Genomic DNA, 22,378 nt, shown 5'->3' with positions numbered 1-22,378 from the left:
ACACAAATATAAAGCGGGACAGAACACCAGTGCTTCAATAGAGGCTCACTGATGAGGTTATCTAGCATGGTGACAGAACATCGGAGAATAAACCTACCAGCTCAGCGAGGAAACTTACAACCTGAAACTCAACCTGAGCTGCAAACCATCTGAAAAATATATAATGGGTCTCTCTCATGGAGACAAAGGATCAGATTCACTGGTGCAGCAAGGATGCTTCTTCAGTTACAGCACATTGCTGGTGTAGTGTACAGCATGTTGCTCTTCAGCTTTAGTACTTTACTGATATAGAGGTTGTACCTAAGACTCCAAAAGGCAAATATCAGATTTAAAATCTCAGGTTTCATAATAAACTTAAAATATATTATTTGGTGGTCAAAAAATAGTGAGCACACACTACCAAGTACTAGTTTGTTCTTTAAAGACAAATAATATGTTCATCATAAAGCTTCAACAATCAGCAGTCAGGATAATTTTTATCAGTTTAAACTATTCATGGGGAAAAAAAAAGTGTGGAATATAAATATCTTTAAACTTCAGGTTATTATGAACTCAATTTATAGCCTGGGTTAAATGAAAGATAAATTACAGGTCAATGTTTCCTTTATATCATTCTAGCATTGTGTTAGACCTGCAACAGCATTCTTTACTGCACCAATATGTTTCTGATCCTTTGTCTCCATGAAAGCGATCAATAATATAATTGCCATATTACAAGTATCACTCATGCTGCTATTTTCCATCCACCCAACAAGACTGAAATGGACTGAAGTAATTTTCATATTTTTTATTACATTTCCCTGACTGTAAAAGCTAGCCCAAGCTAAATTTGAGCAAATGCTTCCGAATATCTTTTATCTGCCCAAATAACAATCACAATTAAATACACAATGCATAATGGTTTCAGAGAATTGAAAGAAAGAGTATAATTCAGACCAAATGAAAGACTATATAAAATTGTAATTTCTGCAGACTCAGAAGCTCCAAATAGCTTTCATTCTTGACAACATTCCCAACATGTATAGCGCTTTTAAATGTAGGCTGCATACAAGTGGAGAAAACCAGAAAATGCCATAGATATGTTGATGCTAGGAATGTGCATCTTAACATTAAACCTGCAGTACTTTTGAGTTATAAAAGTGAGGAACTTATACTTACAATTTTTAAACTTTTTTTAAAAAATTCAGAAAATAGAAGTGCAGAGGGACCTGGGAGTCTTAGTCCAGATTTCTCTTAAGGCAAAACTTGTAAAGTTAAAAATCACACAATACCAGGTTATAGTCCAACAGGCTTATTTGGAAGCACTAGCTTTCAGAGTGCTACTTCTTCATCAGGTGGTTGTGGAGTATTAGTTTGTAAGACACAGAATTTATAGCAAGAGTTTACAGTGTGATGTGACAGAAATTATATATTGAAAAAGACCCAGATTGTTCGTTCAGTCTGTCATCTTTTAGAATGAACATGTTGGATTCAGTTCTTTCATATGTAAATAGCAGAACTTTGTTAAAGTTACATTCTCAAGTGAACTTTAGCAATTGGTGTACTTGAGAATGAAACTTTAAATAAGTTCTGCGATTTACATATGAAAGAACTGAAACCAGCATGCTCATTCTAAAAGATGACAGACTTAACAAACAATCCAGGTCTTTTTCAATATATTATTTCAGATACATCACACTTAACTCTTGCTATAAATTCTGTGTCTCATGATTTCATACTTCACAACCGCCTGGTGAAAGAGCAGCCCTCCGAAAGCTAGTGCTTCCAAATAAACCTATTGGACTACAAGCTGCTGTTGTGATTTTTAATTTTGTATACATCAGTTCAACACAGACATCTCCAAATCAAAGTAAACCTGCAGGTTGAGCTGGTAGTTAGGTGGGCCAATACAGTGTCATCATTCATCTCGAGAAGTCTAGAATATAAATGCAGGCATGTACATCGGAAGGTTTATAATGCTCTGGTCAGACCACATTTAGAGTATTGTGAGCAATTTTAGGCCCCATTTCAGGAAACACGAGGACCTGCAGGCCCAGCCTTAGAGTAAAGGGAAGACCTTTTAGAACGGAGATAAACATAAACCTTTTAGCCAGAGAGTGGTGATTCTGTGGAAATTACTGTCATAGAAGGCTGTGGAAGCCAGATCATTGAATATATTTAAAATTGAGATAGATAAGTTTTTGACTGCCAAGGGGATCAAATGTTATAGGGAGAAAGCAAGAAAATGGGGCTGAGAAACCTATCAGCCATGATTGAATGGTGGTGCAGACTTGATGGGCTGAATGGCCTAATTTCGATTCCTGTATCTTATGCCTTACTGGAAATGTTTATCATTGAAACTTTGCTGCTACTGAGGCACAGACTTGCAAGGAAGCACTTACCATAGCTGGATGCTGTGCATCAACTCTGATTAAACAAACATATACAATGGAGGTAAAATCAAAGCCCAAACCATTTAATATCAAGAAAGACAAAAAGCTCAAATTATAAACTGAAAAGGCATTTTAAAATGCAATTCAAATATAAATTATTAAAATGTTTATTAAACTATTAAACTGCTGAATATGAGGACAATAGCTGTCAATAATCCACTCACCTTAAATTACTTTCATCCATGCACAGCATGTAATCGAATGTTAAAAAATCATTCTTGGCTACCTAGGAGTTTAAAAAAAATACTTAATGCTTGTTTCTTTTTAACTACTGTATGCAGCAATGGAATAAGTTAATTTAAATTATCTATGAACTCTTATGTCTGATGGATAAACCAGAGAAAAACCTTTGAAAATTAATTTATAAAGTTGACATAATGTTATGGTCAACTGACACTGAAGCCAAAATTAATTTCAATTCATTTTGCATATACCCAACTTAAGCAGCACATGCCAGGCAGAGGTTTATGTATGAATTCTTTGTTGTCAGCTTCGGCTCACTTTCAGCTTGTGGCAAAAGTTATGGATGCAAGTTGCACCTCAGGACATAACATCTTAAAATTAAGCTAATATTCCAATGCAGCATTGAGGGGAATGGGATTTTGCCTGCTGTTACATCTGGACACGAGACTCTGCGGCACTTTTCAAAGAGCAATGGAATTCTCCTTGCATCATAATAAACACTTACCTCCCAATAAATACCACTGAAACATTTTAACTGGTCAATTATTTTATTGTGGCCAAATGAACTGTCTTCCTTCCTTATATTATTATGGCAACAACACTTCAAAATTAATTAATTGGCTCTGAAGCACATTAAGACACTTTGAGGTCATGGAAAATGCTTTAAGTGAAATTTATTTCTTCCCTTTTTTTAAATATAAGCTTTCTTAAAAAAAATAAATGAGTACTGATCAGTCTACAGTCTTGTCCAAAACAGGATTGATGGCAGTAGCCTGGGAACTTATTTCCAAATCCGAAAAAGTGCTTTTTAAAAATCCAACATAATAAAGTTGTGTTACAAGGGGTCATCAAGTTCAACAGCATTTTTGAAGTTGCTATATTGCACTTTTTTTCCAAGTAGATGCCATACAATGCCTTACAGCCTTCACAGGTCAGGTACGTAAACAGACACTGTGGCAAGATTATGCAGTCGCTTCCTGTGTAGCATTCTGCCAAGGAAATCAGCCCATCTGCCACTGAAACAATCATTCCTGCTTTTTGTCACCTTGATGCTCTACCATATCAATGTTCTCATGGCCTACTTTTCTTTATAAGATTTCAAAATATAAAATCAAAGGCAGTAAAGTGAAACAAGTAAAAGAAACAAAAAGTTGTCTCTCGGGTGAAAAAAAGCAGATCTGAATAGCTGCTGTCTGAAATTATAGGAAATAAAGAGAAATGAAAAAACTAAACTAGTCAAAAGAAACAAAAAAAAGTGGACAGCAATTACTTTCTAAAATTTCTGAATCTGATATGGAGAACAGAACAGTAGCCAACTGACATATGAGGAATTACTTGAGTTTGCGTTGAGCTTCACTTTGCATTAAATGCCACCATTACAAATAACTTTACACATATAGTTAAAACATAAAAGAACTGACACAATATTCTAAATCAAAAGATATGCATTACTGCATCTTTCTTTAAATATTATTTAGTATTTAGTTGCCCCAGATGAACTCAGAAAAAGAGTGGCAGGAATAAATTCAAGCTGTAATTAAGTGTTTGTTGCCAATAACCACAGTACAGGAACAGGACCCAGTCAATAACATGAAAATATGCTTCCAAACCTGCCATCAGTTCATGGAGGGTGGTGATCTTGGTATCAGATTTAAGTATGCTCACAATGCTAATAGATCTAACCCCTGAACAGATCTCCAAACTCAACTTCCTTATCTTCCACTTAACCTCAAATTCATCACCAAGACCTGCAGACTAAGTCTTGTTTGCCCGGATTTGTAATTAGCTTCAACAAGGGAGCAACCAACTTTCACAGTGATCAGACCATTGTTGCCACTGTACAATGATACCAACATGCGGGTTACTGCATGAATAGAACAATAATGCAGTTGTTAAGCAATCAATGTCATCTCTTTCAATTAAATCTACACGAGGCCCAGACATGATACAAATAAAAAAACAGCTGTAAAACACTTTGGAAACCCCTATCACCTTTATCTTCCAAACATACCACATATCATGTTTACAATACAATTAGTAGATATGATAGGATCAGCACTAGATTTATGCGACTTCTAGAGAATAAATACTCAGTAGATAAATTGGAGACACTAGTGCTCTTCTCCTTGAAAAGGTTTGAGGTTGACAAAGAGATTTGATGGAGTTGTTCAAGATCATGAGGGGTCTGGACAAAGCAGATGTTAAATACTGTTCCTATTGGCAATAATGAGAAGTTACTAATTTATTTCTTTGCCACTTAAGGGTCTCAATTGAGGGCAGACAAGAGGCCTAAGGCATCAAAACATCCCCCCCTGTAAAATTTAGGAAAGGCTGAAGCAGATGGGAGGGCGGCAAGTGGGTCGCATAGGTAATTTTATAGGCACCTCAATAGGAGCACTATAAAATTCTTGAAACAAGATGCAAGATTAATTGAGTGTGATTTGGGACAGAGCAGACATTTTTGTTTTTACGAAATAGGGTAGTGAAGCTGTGGAATACACTTCCAAATTTAATTATCAAGGCAGGAACAACATCGATATTAAATAACAGAGAGAAAAGAAATAAGGAAACAGGTCAGGACATGGGATCATGACATCAGCTTTTGTGTAAACAATCAACAACATGGACCAATTAAGCTGTAAAGCATTGTTTTCATGGTGCAACTTTAAAAAGATGTGAAGTTTTAAAAGTCCAGCTGTGATCAAGACTGCTAGATTGCACTCAAGAACTTTCTGATGATGCTGCCTCTTTAACAAGGTTATCGTGTCTTTGGGTTTTTTTTAAAAAAACACAGGTTGTAAAAGCAGAAGTGCTGAAATATTTGGGCAATAGCCTAGTTTAACAATGGCAGGGGAGTGGTCAGTTCTCCAAACTCTGGTTTTTTTTCTAGTTTCTTTTAGTTTAGCTGCAACAGTGAGAAGCTGCTGTAGTGCAGAAAGGTTCCAAGCTTCAGCCGATGGTTCCTGACTGGCTTTATGTCTGAAATCTCTTTAGAAGGTGTTTCCTCCTGCCTGTAAGAACCCGAGTTTGAATTTAACTTTTGCCAAGATGTGTTTATGGGATGTTGTGGGAATTGGAACAGACCTTAAATAAATTGCTATCTTGAGTCCGTTGGGTTTTCAAATAGTTGTATTCCTAAAGAGTTTTCTTTTGTTCGTATTTCAACTATAGTGTTTAAATAAATTCTATTTGCATAACACAGAGACTTGACCAGCGGCATATCCATTTCCCATCTGCCTCTAAAATAAAAAGCTAGGGTCTGGGCTACCTTCTTAAAATATTGAGGGAGTCTGGCCTGGTCCATAACAGAATGGGGCTCTTGGCTGGATTTATTAGATAGGTCCAATTTGGGATTAGGGTTGTTGGACTCAAAGGCGGCAAGTGTTAGTGTCTTTTGTTCCGGGTTGGTTTAAACAGGGCTTGGGGTAGTAATGGTTTTTTCAGTCACTAAGAGTTTTCTCAGGGTGGTAGAGGTGACTTTGGAAGCTTTACAAAAGATGAACAAGGTAAAGCTGCTGGAATTGGCAAACAAGCTGAAGTCTCTCCATGAGAAAAGGAGAATCAATTGCAACAAATTGCCCAGCATTTAAATTTGCTGGAAACGACATCGGAACCTTTAGAAATGGCTAAATTTCAATTGAAAATGAAGCAGTTGAGTTAGAGCAAAAGAAAAAAGCAAGAGAAAAAGGAAAGGAACAGTTTGAATTAGGATTAAAAGCAGAAGAATGAGAAAAAGAACGAGTTTCCCTAGCAGAAAAGAAAAGGAGAGGAAGGCCCTAGCAGAAGAAAGGGTTAAAGAGAGAGAGGTAAGGGAAAAAGAGGGAGAGGAAAGGGAGAAAGAGAGTTAGTCTGAACTTCATAAATTGGGACTTAGACAGGAAAGTCGGCTTAAAAAGTATGGAGTTGAAGGTAGAAGGTAGGCTTAGTGAGGAAGACAGTGAGGTTGGGCAAACCAACTGTACACAAAGGCCTAGTGAGGATCTATTTAAATATATCCAAGCATTGCCAAAATTTGATGAGAAAGATTTAGAAGTTTTCTTCGTCTCATGTAGGAATCCAAGGAGGGACCCTGATCAAACATTGTGAATTTGAAGGGATCAAACAAGGTAATTTTAATAGTGGATAAGGGCATTAAAAATAGATCAAACATATGATGCTCTTAAAGAGACAATTGTTTTGGAGGAGTTCAAAATTCACTTTCTGAAGTAGTGAGAACTCTTGTGAAAGAGCAGAGAGTTAAAATGAAAAGATTAGCAGCTGAAATGGCCGATGATTAGGAGTTCATTGATAAATCCAAGTTCGGTTTCCACATCAATTTCAATCCACGAGGGACAGAAATTGGGAAAAGAGAAATCTTCAGGTGATAAAGGAAAAGTAGATCTCGATGAAGGTCACTTTCCACAGGGAAAAAAGGAAACCCATAATACGGAAAGAGAAGTTAAAAAGCTCCGGTGCCTTCACTGCAATAACATAGCCCACATGAAATCACAGCGTTGGTGGGTTAGAAGACGCACTGGGAAGACAGATGTAGGAAAACAGGATAAGCCAGTGAATCTTGTTGAACCGGTGAAGGAAAGCACAGTGGAAGCCAAATAGCTGCACCGGACTGTACAAATTGATTGGAGGTTGGTTAAAGAGGAAATATCAGATCTTCTTAACCATTTACTTGTGAAGATAAGGTTTAGTCGCATTGGCAAGGAGCAGCAGGTAAAGAAGTTACAATATTAAGAGGTACGGGATCATGTCAGTTTTTGATGTGGAGAGGAGGAGATATGTAACTCAGAAGGACTACTGCCAGAAAAAATGCTAGTACCTAGAGTTCATGGTGAGATAAGAAGTGCTCAATTATGTAAGGTGAGGTTAGAGTGTTCAGTGAAAAGTGGAGAAATTGTGGTAGGAGTACTGGAAAAACTCGACATCAGGAATACAATTTGTCCTTGCTAACATTTCAACTGGGTCACAGGTAAGAGTGCTACCTATTGTGTTTGAAAAGCCAGTAGAAAATCAGGTAACTGAGGTATTACAGGAAGCATATCCTGGGATTTTGCCTGACTGTGTGGTAATGAGATCACAAAGTCACCAGTTGAAACAGGAGGAAAAATCAAAAGAATACACATAAGGAAGATGAAGTAAAATTATCAGAGACCCTGTTCAGTTGAATGGTTGAGACAAAATAGGATGATGGGAGAGGATCACTAAAATTTATTAAGGAGAAGCTGGTGAGTCAGAGTTCAGAAACCACATATTTGGACTGTGTTTCAAATTTTAGGGAACAGTTAAATAGACTGGGGGAGCTGGCTAGACAGCATTTAAAAATATCCAACATTCAATGAAACAGGAAGCAGACAAAAAATCAAAAACTTGTAATTTTGTTAATGGAGATAAAGCATTAGTATCACTTCCAGTGATAGGTACATCTCTAAAAGGAAGGTTTACTGGACTTTATCAAGTCAAAAGGAGATGGAGTGATGTGAGCTATTTGATAAGGACTCCAGACAAAAAGAAAGCTCACAGTGTGTGTCATGTGAATATGTTCAAAAGGTATTTTCATAGGGAAGAAATGCAGAAGGAAAATGTGTTACTGGTTACAACATAGAGTGAAGAATCAAGTTGAGAGGATTCTGAATTGGACATTCCTCAGGTTAAACTGGACAATGAGGAAGTTGCCAAAAATTAGGATAAATTATGGAGTTACCTTCCAGTGGAAAATCGAAATGACCTGAAAAAAAGAGTTATTATTGTCACATGGGGAGATGTGTGGGAATAAGCTGGGAAGTACGAATCTAATCATGTATGATGTAAATATAGGAAATGCTGTTCCAATTAAGCAACATCCTTATAGACTTAAACTTCTAAAGTTGGCACAGGTTCAAAAGGAGATTAAACGCATGCTCCAAGACGACATAATCAAACTGAGTTGCAGTGACTGGAGCACATCCATAGTAATGGTGCCAAAACACAATGGTTATGTGGGGATTATCAAAAAGTCAATGCAGTTACAAAGTCGGATTCATATCTAATTCCGTGTTTGAAAGACTGCATTGAAAAAGTGGGACAAGAAAAGTATATTTCTAAGCTGGACTTACTCCAAAGATACTGTCAGGTATCTTTATCCGAAACAGCAAAGGTAATTTCAGCTTTCGGAACACCAAATAGATTGTATCAAATTAAAGCTTTTCCAGCACCACACTCTCGACTCTAATCTCCAGCATCTGCAGTCCTCACTTTCTCCCTGTATGAAATTAAAGTCATGCTATTTTGTATGAAAAATGCACCAGACACATTTCAATTTTCTTTTACAGCCAAAGAAGTACTTTCGAAGTAAAGTTACAGAGCTCCAGGAATAGCAGTTGCAAAAGTAGTGCACAGTAAACTTCCTCAAATCAAAGCACAAACATGATCATGACCAGATAATTTACATTTGTGATATTGATTGAGGGATAAATATTGATCTTAACACTTGTTATACTATGCCAAGCTATTAAGTAATGAAAACAAATTCAGAATTGTCGACAGTGGCATAATCATAATAGCACTGGACTAGTAACTCAGAGACACAGACTAAAGCAAACCTCACCACAGCAGCTGATGGAATTTTAATTCAACTAATAAAGATAGTGTCAATAATGGTGACCAAGACAACCATAATTGATAATTACAGAAACACATCTGGTTCACTAACGTCCTTTAGAAAAGGAAATCCTGACCTGGCACAGAAATGTGGACTTTCATCTGTTCTTTGAAATTCTCACATATCAAGGAATTTAAAAAAATGTTAATTTAAATAAAACAGTGATGAACTATTTTTGAACACCATATGTGTACGTGTATCTTAACAGTAACCAGTTTTGCAGTCCACTCTTAAATGAATCAGGAATCAATCTTGAAAGATAATCTCAAAAACTTCCGCTTGCAGAGATTTAATTAGATGCATCAGTGTTATTTATTATTCATTCACTGGGCGTGGGTGTACTAGCTAGGCCAGCATTTATTGCCCATCCTTAGCTGCCTAGATTTAAGAGTCAACCACATTGTTGTGGACTAGAGTCACATGTAGGTCAAACTAGGTGAGAACAGCAGTTTCCTCTCCTAAAGGCCATGACTGATCCAGACACGTTTTACATCTAACTGGGGTTTTAACTCTAGAATTAAAACCAGATAAAATCAAGAAACAGCGTGCACATCTGTCCATTTGTTTTCTAAATCTTACAATTCCTAATGCAATTTTTTTATAACAATTTCAGTAAAAGTAATTTGTGAAATATACAGAAACTTCCCAGGTGCAGAAAATCCCAAAGCTACACGGCATACACTCTTAATTAACTGTCCATCAATAATACGTAGTGACTGATTTCCAGCCACAGTACCTATTCATTTATTAAATTTCAAAGTCTTAAAAATGGATATAAAGCATTCCTGCATTTTATTAAAATATATTTTGTATTAAATACAATGGGCAAAGTTTCCATTTATTAATTCAGCAAAATTTGAGTAGTCAGATCAAAAGATAACAGAATTTATACTTCAAATAAGTTATGCCTGAAGACGCTTACATTATATTATCAAACGTCTTTCTGCATTGCTAGGTTTTTTTTTAATGCATGCAACAGTACTGACATTGGTCAATATCTGGGTCCAGCTGGCTGATTCTGGCATTGTGGTCTCCTTTTCCTACCTACAACAATGATCTTCCTCTCTACCACACTGTCCACCAGCACATCCAAGGCCCTTTTGCTGAAAGGAGTGGCAGTGACCCATTCTGGGACATACCTTATCCCAATTCGGCACAGCAGCAGCATATGAAGGCCATTTCTGGCTTGCAGTGCTTGACATGGAATGCATGATTCAATTCACTCGTTCACAGTAAATGTAAAATTATATATCATGAAAATTCAAATTGGGTGGAATTTTAAATCAAATTCTTGATTGGGCCTAAAATTTAAAAATCATCTGTGTACTGTTGTCCTTTTAAATACTTGGACTTACTTTGAGCAGTGCTACAAAATGTTTATATGAGGAGACATGTCAGTTATACATCAGGTATTACAAATGAGAGTTCTGTGCCACTTAAGCAAAAAAAGAAACTTGGCAATAGCCTTTAAGGAATCTGGATTTGCTGGTCTTCTAATTCATTTGCAGTGATTAGACTTTGAGATTAAAAGAAAATGCTGGTGTACGATTTTACTTTGAGAATAATAGCGTGTCATGTAGCACTTCCTACAGTTAACTGCCAGCAATGATAAAAACATTGTTAAATGTTATATAATATGTTCAACACATATTTGAGGAAGTACATTCTCACTTTAGAATAAAATTGAAGTGGTTCATGATTTTGTAAATTTATTTTGGTACATTAAGTTAAAAGATAACATTAATTAATATGCTGCAAAAAAGGTTAAAATAGTTGAATATAATGTAGCTTCTTCTACAGAAAGAGGTAGGGACTTATTTCAATGTGAACACAACATATGAAGCAAGAAAATGTAACTTGTCCTGGTACACTAATTTCTCCAAAACGCCAAATTTCTCTATTACAGAAAATGCTGGAAGTATATTGCAGCTTTCAATATTACAAGAAAAATAAAACTTTGACAAAGGAGCTCTCCAAAACATTAAGCAGCAATTTTCTTTTCAGATGCAAATGCCTCTTCTGTGTACTTAAAGCATCTTAAATTTTTTCATTCTGAATTTCATTTTCAAAATCAATGCTTCTTAAATCTCCACAGTTTTCCTCTCTTATGAGCTCAGTTCATTTAATTTCCTGAGAAATGGGAGTGGATAAATATCTGTAAAGTTTGTTTCGCTCTTAGAAGAATGAACAAACTTGCATATTCTTTTGGCATTTTTCACATCATTGGGATGTCTCAAAGTACTTTACATCTAAGTATTTGTGAAGTGGAGATTTTGTTCCAATATAGAAAGTATGGCAGCTACAAATTTGCATTCAGCAAGCTCTAAAAACATTGTATTACTGACCAGAATTTTGTTTCAGCAGTATTGATTGAAGTAGTCAAAAATGGTAAAGCCACCATGGATAATTCGCTATTATGATGTGGCATAGAGCCACAGGATTTTAGAATCATCGTGGAACCCCTACAGTGTGGGAACAGGCCATTTAGCCCAACAAGTCTACACCAACCCTCCGAAGAGTAACCCACCCAGACCCATTCCCCTACCCTGTTACTCTACATTCACCCCAGACTAATGCAACTAAACCACACATCCCTTAACACTATGAGCAATTTAGCATAGTCAATTCACCTAACTTACACGTGTGTGGATTGTGGGAGCAAACTGGAGTGAGTACCGGGGGGAAACCCACGCAGACACTGGGAAAATGTGCAAACTCCATACAGTCAGTTGCCCGAGGCCAGAATTGAACCCAGGCCCCTGGTGCTGTGAGGCAGCAGTGCTAACCACTGAGCCACTGTGCCACCCTATTGGAATATCTACTGGAGATGGGGCCTCAGTTTAAAATCTCTTCTGAAATACACTTTTAAAATTTCAGTTCTCATTCAGTACTGTCCGGGAAAGGTCAGTCCATATTTTTGCATTCTTGTCTTTGAACCTTCGAAATCAAAGGCAAGAGCGTCAGTTCTTGAGCCATGCTGAAACCATAATCCAAATCAACCAGCTTTGGGCAATCCTGCTTTTTGAGTACATTTGATGATTAGTCAAACAGTAACTGGCACTAGAAATGGGGTGAAGTATCCATAGTTATTAGTGACATTAAATAATATAGAACAATTGTTTTGAAAACAGTTAATAAGTTTAAAAAAAAATGGCTGGTTGATCTACCTGTCTTGCCTTATGTGCAGTCTCAGTGTCATGCTGTCTTAAACAGCTTAGAGCCCTTGAGTCTGGGGAGTTCCCAACATTGAAGTCAATTACACCAGCACTGTCTACCATCCACTGTAATAAGAAAGAAAATTGATAACCCACAATAAAATAAATAAAAACTGGGATACAGTACCTGCCTGGCAATATGATTCGTGGTTATGCCATGTTTCATCAGACACTTCTGGCCTCGATGGTCAGCAGGATTCCCTATTTCATATGTTGATGTTGCTGCACTGTCTATTTTCCACTGGAAGAAATACAAGTGCCATGCTGTTTGTTTCCCCATGCAGTCAAGCAATGATTATGTTATCAACAGATGAATGTCAGTCAGGATTTTAAAATGGTGTTAATTTGCAACTTCACTAGAAACAAACTTTAATAATATAACAATTACACTGGCATGAAAGTCCAAATCATGAAATTTTCATTCAAATACAATAGTTCCCAGAATAGCATGAATTTGTTTGACTTGCGCTGAAGATAATTTCAAATATAAATTGCAAACTATCTACAGCCAAGCTTGTGACCAAAATTCCTCACTTCAAAAAAAAGATTTTAAAAAATGCTGATTGGATGCTGCTGTCCCAAAAATACTGGAATATACTTCTATATCAATGTGGGAGAAAATGAGGACTGCAGATGCTGGAGATCAGAGTCAAAAGTTTTACAGAGCAGCGAGGAGAAAGGGCAGAGAGAATAAAGGGTTGTCAGGAAGGGAAAGCGCAGAGGGAGAGTCCACAGCAAGGCACAGAGAACTACTGGGTATATATTTGGGCAGTGGCTGAATGCAGAAACACTACGTGTATGGTCTCCCACCCTACCATCCTCCTCTAACCAAAAAAAGGGACTTTAGTGTATTGCTAAGGCAAGGTATTATGTGGATAGGTGATGTGCTGTACCTGTATGATGTGGGAGCAGGCTGATCTCATTGTGAACGGCAGTGACCACATCTGAAGTAAGTGTTGGTTGCTGGAAGAACTCCAGATCAGAATTGACGATCTGGAATCTGACCTTCAAACGCTGTGGCACATCCAGAAGGGGGTGAGTCACCTGGACGCTTTGTTTTAGGAAGCGGTCACACCCGGTAGATTAAGTAATTCAAATTCAATAAGTGATCAGAACAACAGGGTGTGACTGTAAGTGAGGCAGGTAGGGGGATTCTGAGTTCAAGAGTGGAGGAGCCTCAGCCCTTGACCTTGTCCAACAGGTATGAGATCTTTGCACCCTGTATGGATGAGGAAAAGGTTTTGGACAGGATGAGCCAGCTGACCACGACACCATGGTGCAGAAGGCCATTGCAGATGGGGGAGCAAAAAGACAAGTAGCTGTTATAGAGGATTCTATAATTAGGGAGACAAATGGTATCCTTTGTGAGCTGGATCAGGAGTCCCGCATGGTGAGTTGCCTGCGCAGTGCCAGGTTGCGGGATATCTCCAACTGGCTTGAAAGGATAATGGAGCAGGAGGGAAAAGATCCAGTTTTTGTGGTCCACAATGGCACTAACAACATAGGCAAGGCTGGGAAGGAGGACCTGTTTGGGGAGTATCAAGCACTAGGAAGGAAATTGAAGAACAGGTCCTCGAAGGTCATAATCTCTGGATTACTACCCAGCCATGTGCTAATTGACATAGGGATAAGAAAGTAAGGCAAGTAAACACATGGCTAAGAGATTGGAGTGGGAAAGAGGGATTCCATTTCATGGGACATTGCCTCAGTTCCAAAACTGATGTCAATCTGTACAGATGGGACGGTCTCCGCCTGAACCGATCTGGAACCAGTGTTCTGGCAAAAAGGATAAGTATGGTAGTCACGAGGGCTTTAAACTTGAATTGGAGAGTTGGGGGTGGGGGGGGGGGGGGAGCGAAGGGAAAGAGAAAGCGACAGGGAGTATGGAGTCAAGTAGAAAGATAAAGCAGCAGGTTAGCATATGTGCAAGGTTTAAATTCAAGGTAGACTAGGAATAAAGCAAAAACGAAGGATAACTTAGGACATATGATTAGAGATGTTGGAAATCATGAGGATAAGAAAATTAGCATTAAGGTGCTTTACCTGAATGCTCGCAGTATTCTTAACAAAGTAGATGAATTAACGGCACAAATCATCATGAATGATAATGATGTGGTAGACATCAAAGAGACATGGTTGCAGGGGGGTCAGGACTGGTAGTTAAACATCCAAGAATTTATAACTTATCAAAACGACAGGGAGATGGGCAGAGGGGGTGGAGTTGCCTTGTTAGTTCAGAATGAAATTAAATCTCTGGCACTCAATGACATAGGGTCAGATGATGTGGAGTCTGTATGCGTGGAGTTGAAGAACCATAAAAGCAAAAAAGCCATAATGGGAACTATGTACAGACCTCCCAGCAGTGGTCAGGACCAAGGGTGCAAGATGTACCAGGAAATAGATAAGGCATGTCAGAAAGGCAAGGTCAAGGTCATCACGGGGGACTTCAATATGCAATTGGACTGGGTGAATAATGTTGCCAGTGGATCTAAAGAAAGGGAATTCATGGAATGCTAACAGGATTTTTGGAACAGCTTGTCATGAAGCCCACAAGGGACCAGGCTAATCTGAACTTAGTGCTATGCAATGAGCCAGCTATTTTAAAGATCTTAAAGTAATAGAACACTTAGGAAGCAGCGATCATAATATGGTAGAGCTCAGTCGGCAGTTTTAAAAAGAGAGAAGGCAAAATCGGATGTAATAGTGTTACAGTTAAGTAAAGGTAATTACAGGGGGCATGAGAGGGGAACTGACGAAAATCAACTGGAAGGAGAGCCTAGTGGGGAAGACAGTAGAGCAACAATGGTAGGAGTTTCTGGATAGAGGATAGAGTAGATGTTCATCCCAAAGAAAAGAAAGATTATCCGGGGACAAGGGCGGGGGGAATTAGACAGCCATGGCTGACAAAGCAAGTCAGAAAATATGTCAAAGAAAAAGAGAGAACCTATTTAGTGGCTAAGAGCACTGGGAAATCAGAAGATTGGTAAGACTACAAAAACAAACAGATGATAACAAAAAGAAATAAGGAAGGAAAGGATCAAATATGAAGGTAAGCTCACCATCAATATTAGAAATGATAATAAAAGTTTATTTCAATGCATAAGAAACAAACAAGAGGCAAAAGTAGAAATTGGGCCGCTCCAAACTGATGCAGAAAGGGTAGTGCTGGGAGACAAGGAAATAGCTAAAGGACCTAAAAAGTACTTTGTGTCAGTCTTCACAGCGGAAGACAGAGTAATATCTCAACAATTAAGGAAAGTCGGGGGCAAAGTTGAGTATGGTAGCCATTATAAAAAAGAAAGTTCTAGGAAAGGAAAAAAGGTCTAAAAATTGATAAATCTCCTGGCCCCGATGAGCTACATCCTAGAGTTCTGAGGGAGGTGGCTGAAGAAATAGTGGAGGAGTTGGTTGTGATCTTTCAAAAATCGCTGGAGTCAGGGATATCACTGATTGAAAAAATCACTGTTGTAACCCCCATTGTTCAAGAAAGGATTAAGACAAAAATTGGAAAATTATCGGCTGATTAGCCTAACCTTGGATGTGGGAAAATTTCTTGGAAATGCAGGGTCGGATTAGAACAAGACAGCATGGATTTAGTAAGAGAAGGTTGTGTCTGACAAACCTGTTAGAATTCTTTGAAGAGGTAACAAGTATGTTAGACCAGGGAAACCCAGTGAATGTTATCTATCTAGCCTTCCAAAAGGCTTTTGATAAGGTGCCTCACGGGAGGCTGCTGAGTAAGATGAGGGCCCATGGTACGAGAGCTACTGGCATGGTTTAAGGATTAGCTGTCTGACAGAAGGCAGAGAGTTGGGAATAGCAGCTGGTGACAAGTGGGGTCCCGCAGGATTCACTGCTGGGGCCGCAGTTGTTCACTTTACATAGAAAAGTACAGCACAGAACAGGTCCTTTGGCCCATGATGTAGTGACGAGACTTAATCCTAATGTAAAATATAGTAACTTAACCTACGCACCCCTCAACTCACTGCTATCCATGTGTATGTCCATCAGTTGCTTAAATGTCCCCAATGGCTTCGCTTCCACCACCTCAACGGGCAATGCATTCCATGCATTCACACCTCTCTGGGAAAGAACCTACCTCCGATGTCTCCTTTATACCTTCTTCCTAATATCTTCAAACTTTAACTGCTTGTACCAGTCAATCCTGCCCTGGGGAAAGTCTCTGGCTATTGACTCTATCTAGTCCTCTCATTACTTTGCACAACTTGATCAAGTCTCCTCTCTTCCTCCTTCTCTCCAGAAAGAAAAGTCCGAGCTTATCCAACCTTTCTTCATACGGCAAGCCCTCCAGTCCAGGCAGCATCCTGGTAAAACTTCTTTGCACCCTCTCCAAAGCCTGTGTATCTTTCCTATAGTAGGGCAACCAGAACTGGCACAATATTCCAAGTGTGGTCGCACCAGGGACTTGTAGAGCTGCAGCAACACCTCACAGCTCTTAAACTCGATATCCTTGTTAATGAAAGCCAAAACACCATATGCTTGCTTCACAATCCTATCCACTTGGGTAGCAACTTTGAGGGATCTATGTACTTGCACACCCAGATTCTTCTGTTTCTCCACTCTGCCAAGAATCCTGTCTTTAATCCTATATTCAGCATTCGATTTTGACCCTCCAAAATGCATCATTTCACATTTATCCTAGTTGAACTCCATCTGCCATTTCTCAGCCCAGCTCTGCATCCTGTCTATGTCACGCTGCAGCCTGCAGTAGCCCTCTATACTAATCGACGACACCTCCAACCTTTATGTCATCTGCAAATTTACTAACCCACCCCTCAACCTCCTCATCTAAGTCTTGTATAAAAACTACAAAGAGCAGAGGCCCAAGAACAGAGCCCTGCAGGACCCCACTCAACACTGTCCTCCAGGCAGAATATTTTCCATCTACAACCACTCTCTGCCTTCTGAGAGGCAGCCAATTCTGAATCCAGATAGCCAAATCTCTCCGTATCCCATACTTCCTGACTTTATGAATGAGCCTACCAGGGGGAACCCTATCAAATGCCTTGCTGAAATCCATATACACCACATGTACTGCTCTACCATCGTCGATCTGTCTTGACACCTCCTCAAAGAACTCAATAAGATTTGTGAGGCATGACTTTATATATTAATGATCTGCATGAAGGGACTGGGGCCATTCTGGCGAAGTTCGTCGATGATACGAAGTTAAGCAGGCAGGCAGGTAGTACTGAAGAGGGGGGAAAGCTGCAGAAAGATTTAGGTAGTTTAGGAGAGTTGTCCAGGAAATGACTGATGAAATTCAACATGAGCAAATGCAAGGGCTTGCACTTTGGAAAAAAGAATACAGGCACTGACTATTTTCTAAACGGTGTGAAAATTCATAAAGCCAAAGTACAAAGGGATCTGTGAGTGCTAGTCCAGGATTCTCTAAAGGCTGACTTGCAGGTTGAGTCCATGGTTAAGAAAGGAAATGTAATGTTGTCATTTACCTCAAGAGGGTTTGAATATAAAAGCAGCGATGCGTTTCTGAGACTTCATAAAGCTCTAGTTAGGCCCCATTTAGAATACTGTGCCCACTTTTGGGGCCCGCACCTCAGGAAGGACATACTGGCACTGGAGCATGTCCAGCAGAGGTTCCTGTGGATGATCCCTGGAATGGCAGGCCTAACACACAATAAACGGCTAAGGATCCTGGGATTGTACTCATTATAGTTTAGAAGGTCGAGAGGAGATCTAATAGAAACTTAGAAGATAATGCATGACTTAGAAAGATGGACGCTGGGAATGTGTTTCCGTTAGGTGGGGAGACTAGGACCCGTTGGCCTTAGAATTAGAGGGGGCCAATTTAGAATAGAAATGAGGAGACATTTCTTCAGCCAGAGAATGGTGGGCCTGTGAAATTCATTGCTATGGAGTGCATTGGAGACCGGGATGTTAAATGTCTTCAAGGCAGACATTGATAAATGCTTGATCTTGCAGGGAATTAAGGGCTATGGGGAGAGTGCGACTAAGTGGAGTTGACATGCCCATCAGCCATGAGTAAATGGCTGAGTGGACTTAATGGGCCGAATGGCCTTACTTCCACTCCTATGTCTTCTGGTCTTATATTCTTAAAAAATGTGTCACTGGAAAAGCACAGCCAGTCAGGAAGCATCTCAGGAGCCAGACATTCGACATGGAGTATAAACCCTTCATCAGGAATTTTGTTTGGGGGGGGTGGGGGTGGTGGTGGTGGTGCAAGAGGGTTAGAAATAAATGGGAGAGGGGTGGGGCTGGGGTGAAGGTAGCTGGGATTACAATAGGTAGATGAGGGTGGGAGGTGATAGTGATAGGTCGGAGTGGAGGGTGGAGCGGATAAGCGGAAAGGAAGATGAACAAGTAGGACAGTTCAAGAGGGCAGTGCCGAGTTGGAGGGTTAGATATGGGATGAGGTGAGGGAAGGGAGATGAGGAAACTGGTGAAATCGACACTGATTCCGGGCAGTCGGAGGGTCCCGAGGCAGAAGATGAGGCATTCTTCCCCCAGGCATCAGCTGACTAGAAATTGACAGTAGAGAAGGCCCAGTACTTGCATGTCCTTGGTGGAGTGGGAGGGGGTGTTGAAGTATTTGACCATAGGGCGAAGGGGCTGTTTAATGCGTATGCCCCTAAAATGCTCTCTGAAACATTCCACTAGTTGGCATCCGGTCTCCTTAAATGTACAGGAGACCACATCGAGAGCAACAGACACAGTGAATGAGGTGTGCAGAGGCACAGGAGAGTCTCTGTCAGACGTGGTAGGAGCCTTGGGACCTTGGATGGAGGTGAGGGCGCAGGTTTTACACCTCTTGCGGTGGTATGGGAAGATGCCAGGGGTGGAGAGTGGGGTCGTGGGGCCGTGGACCTAACAAGGGAGTCACGGAGGGAATGATCAGCACCCTCACTTTCATCTACCTATCGCATTCCCAGCTACCTTCTCCCCAATCCCACCTCTCTCCCATTTATCTCTCAGCTCCCTTTGAGCTCGCCGCCCTCCCCCCCGAAAAAAGATTGAATTCCTTTTCAGACATGCTGAGTTTTTTTTTGCAATTTGTGTTTGCATTTCCAAATTTTTAAATTGTATTTGGTGACAGGGGAGGTGCCAAAAGACTGCCGGACAGTTAACATGGTTCCACTTTACAAGAACAGTAGTAGAGAGACCAGGGAATTATAGACCAGTGAACGTAACATCAGTGGTAGGGAAGCTATTGGAGGAAATAGTGTAGAAGATAATTAATCTTTGTTTAGAGTCAACATTTGATTAGGGATTGTCAGCATAGCTTTGTCAGAGGGAAATCGATCTGATGTTTGAGAGGATGTGGCCAAGTCATTGCATGAGGGTATGGCAATTAAATTAGACAGTAGAACCAAAAAGGTAATAGTGTCCAATTACTACTGAGCCACGAGCTAGTTGGCATAAGGTCAACAAGGTTAAAGGTGTGGCTCAAAGATTGGTGTGGGAGATATGGGCTCAAATTAATGAGACATTAGTACCAGTGCTGAAGAAGCAGTGAGCTGTTTTCTGCTATGGACTCATCTGATTCAGAGAGTACCTTATAATGGATTTCAGCAAGACCTTTGACAAGGTCCCACACAAGAAACTAATAAAGAAGATAAAAGCTCAAGGGAGGCGGGTTAATGGCAATATGGACTTAAAATTGGCAAAGAGATAAGAGACAGAGGGTTGTGGTAGAAGGCTGTTCACGTGACTGGAGTGTGATATGCGGTGGCACACTACAGGCATCAGTGCGGAGTCTCTTGTCTTGATATTCATAAATGATGTAAATGAAAATGTGGGAGGGATGATAACCAAATTTGTAGATGACACAAAGATTGGCTGGGCTGTTGACAGTAAGGAGGAAGATGTTAGGTTACAGGAGGATATGAACAAATTGGTCAGATGGCAGATCAATGGTAGATGTAATTTAACTCTGATAAATGTGAAGCGATGCACTTTGGAAGAAGGAACATAAGGGACTACTCAATGAATGGCAAGACACTATGAAGCTAAGAGGAACACAGGGATCTTGGATTGCTTGTCTACGGACCCTTGAAGGTGACAAGGCAGCTTAATAGGGTAGATAAGATGATATGCGGAACACTTGCCTTTATCAATCATGGCACAGGTTATATGAGCAGGGAGGTTATGTTGAAGCTGTACAGAACATTGATTAGGCCATAGCTGGAGTACTATGTGTAGTTTTGGACACCACACTAGTGAGGATGTGACTGCACTGTAAAGGTTGCAAAGGGAATTCACCAGGATGTTGCATATGATGGGAGCTTTTCAGTCATGGTAAGAGGCTGGATCAGCAAGAGTTGTTTTCTTTGGATTGGAGACAGTTGTGGGAGGACCTGATAGACATATATAAGATTATGTGTAGCACGGACAAGGTGAAAAGAAAGCAGTTGTTTCCTTTGGCTGAAGGCGGCATAAATTTCAAGTGCAAGGAATGAGGTTAGAAGGTATATGATCAGAGTGTGTGTGTATGTGTGTACACACGCACGCTTTTGCATGTATATTTTTTGGAGGTGGGGGGAGGGGTTCTGGATTTATTGCCTGTGAGGGGTGTTGAGGCTGGAAACCTCACAAACTTTAAAGAGTTTGCATGAGCACTTGAAGTGTCATAACATTTAAAGCTATGGGTCTAGTGCGGGAAAGTGGGATTAGTACAGGTGATAGTATATTTTTGCTGATATAGATTTGAGGAGAGCCTGTTCTGTACTGTCTGATCTTATGAGAGTCCTGTTTGAACAACTGCAATCCATGTGACACAGATACATGCCCAGTACTGTTAGGGAGGGAGTTTCAGGAAATAGATCCTGTCATAGTGAAAGAATGGCAATATAACAGTGAGGATGGGATGTGGTGGTATTTGTTTATTGCCCTGCTCCTCTCATGATAGAGGTCATGGATTTGGAATTTTACTTATGCAGGAGCCTTAGTGAGTTGCTGCAGTGCTTCTTGCAGGTAGAACACACTACTGCTACCATACATCAGTAGGGGAGGGAATGCATACTTGAGGTGATGAATGGGAACTGCTTTATCCTGGATAACATTGCACTTCATGTTGTTGCAGATGCACATAGCTAGCTGTGAAACGCCTAACATATTCTTATAAATGGCATTCAGGTTTTGCGGAGTCAGGAGCTGAGTTATTCATCACAGAAAAGCCTCTTTCAAATTGGATGCAAAATAAAATCACATTGTGGTCACTGTTACCTAACGGTATCTTAACTCTGAAAATCTTAAATTAATCCAGTCACATTACACACAATACCAATGTCTAACATAATCCAATACTGAGCTGCATTAAGAAACTCTGTTGAAAGTATTCTATTAATTCCTCATCTAGGCCACTCCTGTTCATTTTATTTTTCCAATTTAATATGTGTTAAGATCACCAATGACTACTGCTGTCCCTTTATCACAAGAACCCAATATCTTTTCTTGAATATTTCATGCCACATCATGGTTACTGTTAGGAGACCTGCAGACCACTCCCACCGATGACATCTTTCTGCTACTATTGTTCATCCTCACTCGCTCAAACCAATGCTAAAGCAAGATCATATCTAATATTACCTAAATGCTATTCTTGAATAACAGTGCTACCCCTCCACCTTCATCTAGCTTCCTAATCTTTTGCGAATGACATTTATCCCTTAGCATTCAGGACCAAACTCTTGTCATCCTAAAGTCATGCTGTTTCCAGTCACTAGGAGGTAATTAGTGGGTGGAATTTAACAATGGTAATGCTGTTAAACATCAAGGGAAGATTGTTCAATTTTTATCTTGTTGGAGATGGCCATTGTCTGGCATGCGTATATCATTAGTGTTCCTTGTCATTCACAAGTCCAAATGTGAATATTACCCAGGTCTTGCTGCACGTTGGCATGGACTAGCTCAGTGTC

General features: G+C 39.8%; 1 protein-coding gene across 2 annotated transcripts in view; it reads right to left on the bottom strand.

Moving 5' to 3' along the window:
- Positions 1-22,378, bottom strand: part of acp1 (acid phosphatase 1) — a 37,874-nt gene that overhangs the window by 10,850 nt on the left and 4,646 nt on the right. The window contains exons 3-4 of one of the 2 annotated variants that reach the window (XM_060853095.1): positions 12,589-12,702; positions 2,597-2,658 (exon numbers count right to left, since the gene is read on the bottom strand). In XM_060853095.1, the coding sequence (XP_060709078.1) occupies positions 2,597-2,658; positions 12,589-12,702 (176 nt within the window). Of the gene's footprint in view, positions 1-2,596; positions 2,659-12,413; positions 12,528-12,588; positions 12,703-22,378 lie in introns of both variants that reach the window. The other variant, XM_060853101.1, reaches the window with a different exon arrangement.

Source organism: Hemiscyllium ocellatum, chromosome 3 (assembly GCF_020745735.1).
Source record: "Hemiscyllium ocellatum isolate sHemOce1 chromosome 3, sHemOce1.pat.X.cur, whole genome shotgun sequence".
NCBI classification, from domain to species: Eukaryota; Metazoa; Chordata; class Chondrichthyes; order Orectolobiformes; family Hemiscylliidae; genus Hemiscyllium; species Hemiscyllium ocellatum.
This window is presented reverse-complemented; position numbering and strand designations above follow the sequence as displayed.